At 32.5% G+C, this 10098-nt stretch overlaps 1 protein-coding gene across 1 annotated transcript; it reads right to left on the bottom strand.

Annotated features, from left to right (window-relative positions):
- LOC18431282 (uncharacterized) lies at positions 1 to 1872 on the bottom strand. The gene has a single exon (XM_006841408.4). It carries the CDS (start codon positions 1413 to 1415, stop codon positions 465 to 467), a length of 951 nt encoding a protein of 316 aa, XP_006841471.2. The 5' UTR covers positions 1416 to 1872; the 3' UTR covers positions 1 to 464.
- Positions 1873 to 10098: the final 8226 nt, after the last annotated feature.

Here is a 10098-nt window from a genome sequence, read left to right as displayed (position 1 = left end):
TTTTTGAAAAATGCATCCTAGAATACATTAAACAGCCCATTATACAAAAATGAAAAATTGTTGATGTAAAACAAACCAACACTAGTTTCTTCAAATTATATAGAACAACAATAATCAGAAGCGACAGCAAAGCTACCAAGCTAGCATGGGTATCTACATTCCCTTGGAAAATTTACATCGTAAAGAGTGAATTCTGAATGGAAAACACTATGAGCACATAAAATCCACTCAAAACCAACATAGGTTTGAACCCTCCGCCAGGAAGCCTGGAATATCGGGCAATGAAATGGAAACAGGCATGGGCAATATCCCAAAATATTGGGCTCTTGGCCAAATCTCAGCCATTACACCCCCATCGGTGAGATTCCAATATTTATTGGGCCTTATTAACCTTGCCCTGAGAGACCCAAAGGTTTTTTGGTTTCTCTTTTCTCTTTTTAAGTTGACAAACTAACCTGAGGTCTTCACGCTATTCTTCCCTCTTGTTGCAACTCAAGATCACGAATTTCCTTAGCTTGCTCTCTCATCTTCGAAATTGCCCCTTCAGTGATGTTGTGTATATGCTTTGGCCACCATCTCTCCATCCTATCTAACCATTGCCCTAGTGTAATATTTTCCATATCAATGCTTGATTCAGGCATTTTATCAGATGCCCCTTCATCTATTTCCAAAGCAATTTCTTTTTGTTCACCCAAGTTTTCCCCCACAATTTCTTTGTCTCTTTCATTTTTCTCTTTGCCTCTTTCATTTTTCTCTTTAGCAGGGGATTTATTAGTGTCAAAATTAGGGTTTTCAGACATTCGTTCTTCCAATCTTTCACCCAAATCGTCTTCCCCTCCTTTCTCAGTATTGACTCCATGGTTAAAATCACAAACCTCATTAACCTTTGAAGAAGCAGCAGCCGGTTGGCGTCTAGGGTTTCTCCTAACCCTAGTTTCAGGCAAAACCTTTTCTTTATCAAAATTAGGGTTTTCAAATGCTTGCACACCCCTTTCTACCACCGCAACATCGCCTCCACATTTTTTGACATCAATTTTGGCATTCACTTGCCTCCTGGTGTTTCTCCTAAGATTGGTTGCAGGCAAAACATTTTCTCTCTCTAAAATACTAACTGTTATGGCTGTTCTCACACCAATTTTGATGGTATCACCATTTTTTAGCGTACAAGGCTCCATTGAAGGGATTCTCACTTCATTTAACATTGTTCCATTGGAGGTATCTAAATCTGTGATCATCCATTCCTTATCCCTAAACTCCACAACCAAATGCTTCTGAGAAATCGCAGGATCTTTGATTTGAAAAGTATTCTCTCTCAAGATTCTGCCTATTCTGACGTCAGATCCTGGTTTAACCTCTAGGGTCATTCCCTTTCTAGGGCCTTTATCAATCAACAGGGATATGGCAGGGCCTTCCATGAAAGCCCTCCAAGTGTAGAGAGGAAGCAAAAATAAACAAACCTAAACCCTAGATTGACACCAAAACTAGAGAGAGAAAATGAATAAAAAGGGAATCTGTGGAGAAAAACATAAGCGTAGAAAAGAGCAAGAGGAGAGTAAAAAAACCCTAGAATACAACTAAAGTTGGGAAGAGAAAAATGGGAGAATTTCTAGAGAGAGATAACATTAAAGAGAGAAATAAAAATGGCAGAATTTCTAGAGAGAGATAACATTAAAGAGAGAAATAAGATGAATGTGAGATTTTGTAGAGAGAGAGATAACCTCAGAGCGAGAAGCAAGATCAAAGGTTGCAGAAATCACCTGGTTTTTTCGCTCGTAAAGGTAAGTCATTCATGAGTCTCGGTAGTAAGAGAAAAAGTTAAGGTAAAAGCCATCATCTTCTACTCAAATGACGTAAAAGAATATGAAAAAGTTCATAAAAGTATATTACCCCCCTCAAAAATCCATGGGAAAAACCCTTTGATTAATCATCTCGTATGACTAAGAAAAATAAAAAGATTTGAAGTTTAAAAAATAGTGTATTTTACAAGATATTATCTACACCATCTATTTTTAAGATTTTTATATGTTTATAGATCTACTTTATTTTAATTTTTTTTTAAATTTAAAATTTTATAATTAGATATAAAAATAGATTTTAAAATAATTCTTATAACATTTTACATCAAAATTATATACCATGATAAAATTTGAAGGTACAACTTACTTCTACACCTACAGATGCATCCGTATACAAACTGCACCCAAAAGAATAAGGCTATTTTTTTTTGTGAGGGGATGTTGCAAACAAGGGGAGCTGAGGTGTCACGGAAGTCGTGAAGGAAACAAATAGCAACTTACCATGCCAATGAATAAAATATAATTTTTAATTGGAAAAATTATTTTGGTAGATCTTGTTTTTAAGTTTTATTTCTTAACAAAATATATCTAACTATATAAATAATCCATCTATTATATCTTCTGATCCCGTCATTTTACATCTATTTGACATACTTTCTAAACCCCGATCTCTCTTCTCTCTTTTTCCATAATTCTCATCAAATCTTATGTGTAAAGAGAGATTTGGGGAGATTCATAAAAAAAAAAGATAAAAAAAGAAAGACGTTTTAGGAAAAACATGAAAAAAGAGAGGAGGGTTTAGAAATGCATATCTTTTAACATTCATTTGGGCTAAAAAGATGGAGTTAAAGTGGGTACATTTATTTGGCTAAAAAGATAGAGTTAGTGGGTACATTTGTTTGGGATAAAAATATAGAATTAAAATGGGTAAAGTTAATCTAGGGATTAGAAGATATAATAAAAATTGAAAATTGAGTTTTCTAAAATTTAGATTTCACTATCTAAAAATTGGATAGTCTTTATTCAATCTTGAAACAATATTTTTTTAATGGCTATAGAGAGTATATTTAAGAAATTTTAATTTTTTTTATTAAGGTTAATATATAGATTGGAGAGGTTATATCCCAAATTTTGGGTCCTAAAATAAATTTTAGATGGGGTTTGACGTGATAGAGCAAATGGACATTCTATTCTCGTAGGAATATAATATCTTTTGATTTTTTCATTTTGTTTAGTATGCATCATGCATAATTCAAATTGCAAACTGCAAACCAAAGGGAAATTAATAACATGGTGAAATATGAGAGAGAAAGCGTGCCGGGTTTTACCAAGTGAGGGACAGATGTTTGTCTACGAGCTCTATTAAACAAAAGAAGAGCAGCAGGAAGGCTGTGAAATGAACCAGACGGTCGGTCTTCAGAATAAAACAACAGTGCGGCCATCGGTCCGAACCGAAGGAACTACATTCTTATAGAAAAGGTTATTAGAGCTGATGATCGGCTTCAAACAATAACTGGCCAATTTTTTCAGATGGGTCGAATCGAAACAGAAAGAGCTACTTAGGAAGATTTCTTTTTGTCTGAATTTTCCGAAGTTGATATCTGTAGAAAAATGCGGTTTAATAAATGTTTGATCCTTAATTGAGGCACTTTTTCTTAGTTTTCACTTTTTCATATTATGAGGCACCTGCTTGTCATACATGGAACGGTATTGGATATTTTGGCCATTTAGTACAAGAAAGGACTTTTTTCGGTCGTTTAAAAATCACGGAGCACGGGCGGGGACGGGATTTTAAATTTTTAAACGCGGCTATGAAATGACGAAAATGCCCCGATTTCTTGTCCTGGACACACAGTCTGTACAGGGCCTAGTTTCTAAACCATCAATATTAGAGCCGACCTTTAAATAGTGTCGGAAAATGTAGTTTCAATATTGGAAGTGTGCGGCTTTGTATACAACCTAGGCTCTAAACAATTAAATCAGAGCCTACCTTTAAATAGTGTAAAAAACTGTAGTTTTAATATGGGAAATATTTGTGATAGCCTTAAAATATATTTTTATATTTATTTATAAAATTTAAAACTTCAAAAATAGTACAGATCGACATATCTACGAGAGCTGAAAAGTCTTGAAAATTGACGATCTAAAAATGCATTACAAAATACACTATTTCCAAAACTTGTAATCTATTTTTTTCTCGTGTCCATGCATCTTGATGTCGAGATGATCAATTTGAAAATATTTGGGCATCAAAACAATCTCTTCTAGTGAAATTTTTTAGATAAGCTGAAATTTGATTGTTTCGAGCCTCGGCTCTATATAAATTTTTCCCATATTGGAAATATTTGAATAGACTTAAAAATATATTTTTATATTTAATTATAAAATTTAAAGCTTAAAAAATAGTATAGATCGAGCATATCTATAAAAACTTAAAATAACTTAAAAATTGACTGTCCAAAAATACATTACAAGATATACTATTTCCAAAATTTGAAATCCATTTTTTTCTCAAGTCCAATCATCTTGATGTCAAGTTTGCGGCATCCTTTTTTATTTCTCCTTCCCGCTTGCAGGTGCCTTTTATGTGAACCAAGAAAGTTTGCGGCCACACAAAGCATTTATGTGAACCAAGAAAAGACTTTTTTTTTGGTCAAAATATTATTTTTATACTAAAAACCTCAAATCGGTGATCTCCACTTAGAGATGTATGAGTAAGAAGAGAAAAATTTCTAAACAAGAAGCCTCGGTATAAAGTGGCCAGCACGACGAATGATGAAATTCGTGTTGTTGGATTCTCAGGTTCGAGTCCTATGAAAAAAAAAAAGGAGAAAAAAAATAAATTAAAAAAAAAGATAAAAAATTATATTCGTAAAAATAATACATCTTATATAACACATAATTAGAAATTTGTAAATATTTATAGATCTTCTCGATTTGTACCAATTTTGAAAATTTTGAATTTAATAATTTGGAGCAGAAATATTTCAAGCCATCGTAGGGTTTTGACATCAAAATCGGATCTTCTGCCGAGGTTTGAATGCACATACTTTTGATTGTTAAAGATTGAATCTCTATATACACCACACCTCAAAAAACAACAATCCCATTTCAAAAAATGATTCCAATCAAGTCCCTTCCAAAATTAAATTTGCTTTCCTGTTTGATGGATAATAAATGTAAGAACTTTTAATCCCTGTGATTTATTTAAGTCGATCTTAGGGTGGACTGAGATGTTTTGAGAAAATTTTAGGTCACCAACTCTCTTTATCGAGGTATTTTTGCCTAGTGCTCATTATATACACACCTGTATCATTAAAAGAGAGTCTAGGGGCATATTTGGTACGCGTAAAAATATTTTTATGAAAGTATTTTTACATGGAAGAACTCTCTCGTGTGATTAGGTATAGGAGCCTTTTTCATATCAGGTAGTTCACGATTGATGTGACAAGATGCGCTTTGATCACTGGGTGCGAAAAAAATCCACACCTAATTACACGGGGGAATTCTTTTATGTAAATAATCTTTCACAAATATAATCTTATGTGCATCAAACATGCCTTGAATGTTAGTGGTTGTGAGTGATAGAAGGCTTCAACCTTGAACAAACTCTATCATAAGGCGATTTTCAGTGCCAAAAATGCCTACAATTGCCTGAAAATCTATTTTCACCCCTTAGATATAAAAATTTAAAGCTCTTGACGTAGATCAAGCTTATCGAGCATATTTATAAGCACATGAAAATCTAAAAAATTGATAATCTAGACAATATAATATAAAATCAAGATGATCAATTGGATGTTTATTTTTTTATATTTATATATGTCAAGATCGATATGATCAATTGGAATTTTTCTAACATTTGAACAACCTTCCCCCATTAAGTTTTGATTTTTGAAGTGCTCCTTACAAATTTATGCCTTACATGAACTTTTTTCGGCACTAATTTCTTGTATAGGGTCCATGAGTATGGAAATCACCTCCCAAATCCTATGGGTCATATATCATAGGGCAAATGATTTCATATAACCGTTGTATAGTAATATGATGCAATAATCTTAAAAAACCATTATATGGCCATTTGTTTGATCCAGAATTTGAAATATACACTTTTTTCATTCTAATGAACAATCACAAAAAATGAAATTTTGAAAACATAACCTATAAAGTATTTTTTTTGCCCAATTTAACATAGGCTATTCATTTTGGTGATATGCTTAGATCTAGGCCTTAGAAGGAATTTTCCATTTCTAATTTTTTTTGATGGATTTATTATCACTAGATGAACAATCTTAGAAAAGAAAAACATGATTTTGAGTTTCTAAATACTAAGATCTTAAAATTCACAAAATTAATGGTCTAGATTCGTTTTTGAAAGGGACTCATTTTGACCAGGTTCAAATTGAACTTTTTTTTTTGGGATTGATTATTGAGATGAAGCGTATGTGTGTACAAAATTTAAAGTCATACAAATACCACAACACATGGTTTTCTAGAAACGTCGTTGCATTATACTATGATTCAACCGTTGCATTAAACCATTGCTCTATATCATAACCCTTTTGAATATCCCTTTTACTCAATTTTACAAAAAAATTGCATTTCTTTTTCATTAGCTTTCTAAAAGATAAATATTGGAGTATAGCATTGCAGTTTGCATATAATACTTAAAACAACGGTTGTTTTCAAAAGGAAATACTTGTAATATTCCTCATAATTTGTAAAAACATAATCAATATTTTTTATTTTTAAAATACTCATTTTCGATACTTGGGTTTCGTTTTTCTAAGCAAGAGATTAATTCGGACAATACAAGAACGAACCTAGTTTTTGCCACTGATTCAAACTAAGTCACTGTTTGTTTTTTTTTTCCGGTGAAGGCGTTAAGTTCCGAACAAGTCTTTCACTAAAGGGTTATGTTAAAGTAGTAATACTTATATTTGATCATATTCAATATTTTTAAACACTCAATACCCTTACTCTACATAGTAACATTTTTTCCTAGAGGTAAAATTAAAATTTTTAATAGAAAAAAAAAATATTTATTATCTATAATAGAATATGACATCATCGTAACATCACCCACATGGAATAATGACCGTTATTACTTTCTTATAGAAATAAGATTGTATATCATGAGACCATTTACCTTTTATACAATATGGTCACAATTATTTAACAATCATTCGATGTGAAATTTGATAGCTTGGATATGTCACACAGTTTGATAAAAATTATTTGAAGTTTGAGCTTAGTAAATGGAATAAATACAGCCACCCAATTTCACATCCAAGCCAATGGTCAAGAATAATGTGACCACTTTATATCAAAGGTAAATGATATTATTCTATAGTTTTCTTATACAAATATCTATCTTATTCCCCTAATTTCAAAAAGTGCCTTTATTAAAAAAAAGTTATATTACAACAAATGTATACAAGTGCAAAAATAAAGTTGAGTATATTAATAAAATACTCATATGTATGAATATCGTAACATAATCCTTACATTTAAAAATTACAATCAAACATATAGATCAATGTATTTGCATTTGAGAGGGAGAGAGTCTCTCTCTAAAAATTCCTCTCTCTCAAACACTTAAACATCCATATATGTGTTTTTATCTCTTTTTTTTAAGCCAAATATCAGTCCATGATTTGCAATTCTAAACTTCACTTTCACCCAGTGGTTTAAAAAACAGATCGGTGCCTCGGATCAGGCATCCCAAAAACCCATCCGGATCGGTGAATTGACTATCCGGATCGAAAATCGGTCGAATCGGTCGGATTAAGCTTTAAAAAAATCTAAAAAAATTATTAAAATTCCAGTTTTTTTTCTCTGTATGAACTTATTTTAATAAAAATACTTGTTCTATTTAATTGATAATAACTCTTTATTTTTATTTTTTACAAAACACCTTTAATTTTTTTGACAATCAAACGTATAGACGAATGTATTTGCATTTGAGAGGGAGAGAGTCTCTCTCTAAAATTCCTCTATCTCAAACACTTAAACATCCACATACGTGTTTTTATCTCCTTTTTTTAAGACAAATATCAGTCCATGATTTGCAATTCCAAACTTCACTTTCACCCAGTGGTTTAAAAAACAGATTGGTGTCCCGAATCGAGCACCCCAAAAACACATCCGGATCGGTGAATCGACGATCCAGATAAAAAATCGGCCAAATTGGTCGGATTAAGTTTTAAAAAAATCTAAAAAAATTATTAGAATTCGAGTTTTTTTTCTCTACATGAACTTGTTTTAACAAAAATACTTGTTGTATTTAATTGATAAAAACCTTTGATTTTTATTTTTTACAAAACACCTTTAATTATCCAGTGAATCGATGATCCGGATCGGAAATCGGCCAAATCGATCGGACTAAGCTTTAAAAAAATCTAAAAAAATTATTAAAATTTGAGTTTTTTTCTCTGTATGAACTTATTTTTACAAAAATACATATCGTATTTAATTGATAAAAACCTTTTATTTTAATTTTTTACAAAACACCTTTAATTTGTTTGATCAGAAAATAATTTGACACAAAAAAAGAAGAAAAAAAACAATTCCTCAACGAGAGGAATCGAATCCACGTTCGTCCACACAATGAGCGCATGCAATAACCGGTATAACGCTTGCAACTTGGTGTTAACAAAATCGTTAACAAAATATATAATATATGAACATTTTAAGGTATTACCTTTTCACATAGCCCCACATCGAAGAGAGGAAGCAAATTTATGTGAATAAATAGTTCTTTATACTCAATGTTTTTAGCACGTGTGAAGCAACGAGATTACGCGAAGCATGTGGATCGTGAGCACATGTGCGTGAAGGAACGGGGATCCCCGTAGGCTCTCGATCTCTGACGAATTTTGATCGATTCCCGATTCGACTCGGCCCATTCGATTCACCTAAAGAAGACATGTGACATGTTTTGAAGATTAAGTTCCAAACAATGCCACTTGTCTCATTTTAGAGCAAAGGGCCCCACGAAGCGTGCGAACCCGTGGGTTCCCGATCTCTGATGAATTTTGTCTCGAAATTTCTCAAAATTTATAAAAATGCCCTTGATTGTAGAAGAATGAGTGGGTCATGATATCATGACGCGAAGAAACCGGGCGATTTACTATACAGAATTGTTTCATTTTAGAGCGAAGGGCCCCATGAAGCATGCGGACCTGTGGGCTCCCGATCTCTGACGAATTTTGCCTTGAAATTCTCGAATTTTTACAAAAATGCCCTTGACTGTAGAAGAATGTGCGGGTCCTGGCGTCATGACACGAAGAAACCGAGTGATTTACTATGCAGAATCGCCAGTTCTCATTAGAACCAGACGATTCCCTACTTTACATAAAAACCAACACAGGATGCCCGATTCTCGATTCTAATTGGCCAATTCACCTAAAAAAGACAGGTGACATGTTTTGAAGATTAAGTTCCAAACTAGGCCACTTGTCTCATTTTAGAGCAAAGGACTAGTTTGAAAACTGCAAGTTCAGAATTGGTTTAGTTGCCAAAAAAAAAAAAATTGGTTCGAGCTTTCAAAATCCAATTTGATATTGAGAGTTTGGCATAACACTAAAATAATTTAAAACAAATAATTTTGAGAGGAATTAGATCTATCAAGGTCTAGAAATTTCTAATATCGCTCAAATACTCCATCCTTTATTGTGGACTATAATCCATACTTACTTTCTCAAATTGACCACAAACCACCAAAGTTAATCAACAGTTAATGAAACACAATCTCAGTCTCTAGATAACAAGTTTTTCCTAAAAAAGATAGGAGACATGTTTTGAAGATTAAGTTCCAAACTAGGCCACTTGTCCCATTTTAGAGCGAAGGACTAGTTTGAAAACTGCTAATTCAAAACTGGTTTGCCAAACAAAAATCGGTTTGAGCTTTCAATATCCAATTTGGTATTGAAAGTTTGACATAACACCAAAATAATTAAAAACAAATAATTTTGAGGGAAATTAGATCTATCTAGGTCTAAAAATTTATAATATCGTTCCAATTCTCAATCTTTTATTGTGGACTATATAATCCATACTTACTTTCTTAAATTGATCACAAACCACCAAAGTTAGCCAATAGTTAATGAAACACAATCCCAGTCTATAGATAACAGGTTTTCTCTTAGAGACGAACATGTTTTCCCCTAAAGACGAACTAATGGTTATCTAGACCGAATGCAACTATACCTATATAATGCATAGGGTAATCTCTCACACATATATACACTACAACCTCAATGGTGGTTCATTTTTCTAACACGACAATATACATGCCATG

Source organism: Amborella trichopoda, chromosome 2 (genome assembly GCF_054954075.1).
Source record: "Amborella trichopoda isolate Santa Cruz 75 chromosome 2, AtrichopodaSantaCruz75HAP2 v2.0, whole genome shotgun sequence".
In the NCBI taxonomy this organism is placed as follows: Eukaryota; Viridiplantae; Streptophyta; class Magnoliopsida; order Amborellales; family Amborellaceae; genus Amborella; species Amborella trichopoda.
Note: the sequence above shows the minus strand (reverse complement) of the source record. Positions and strands in the feature narration are given on the sequence as shown.

Coding starts and splice junctions, on each gene's coding strand:
- LOC18431282 (XM_006841408.4), bottom strand. CDS start 1,415: ATGGAAGGCCCTGCCATATCCCTGTTGATTGATAAAGGCCCTAGAAAG.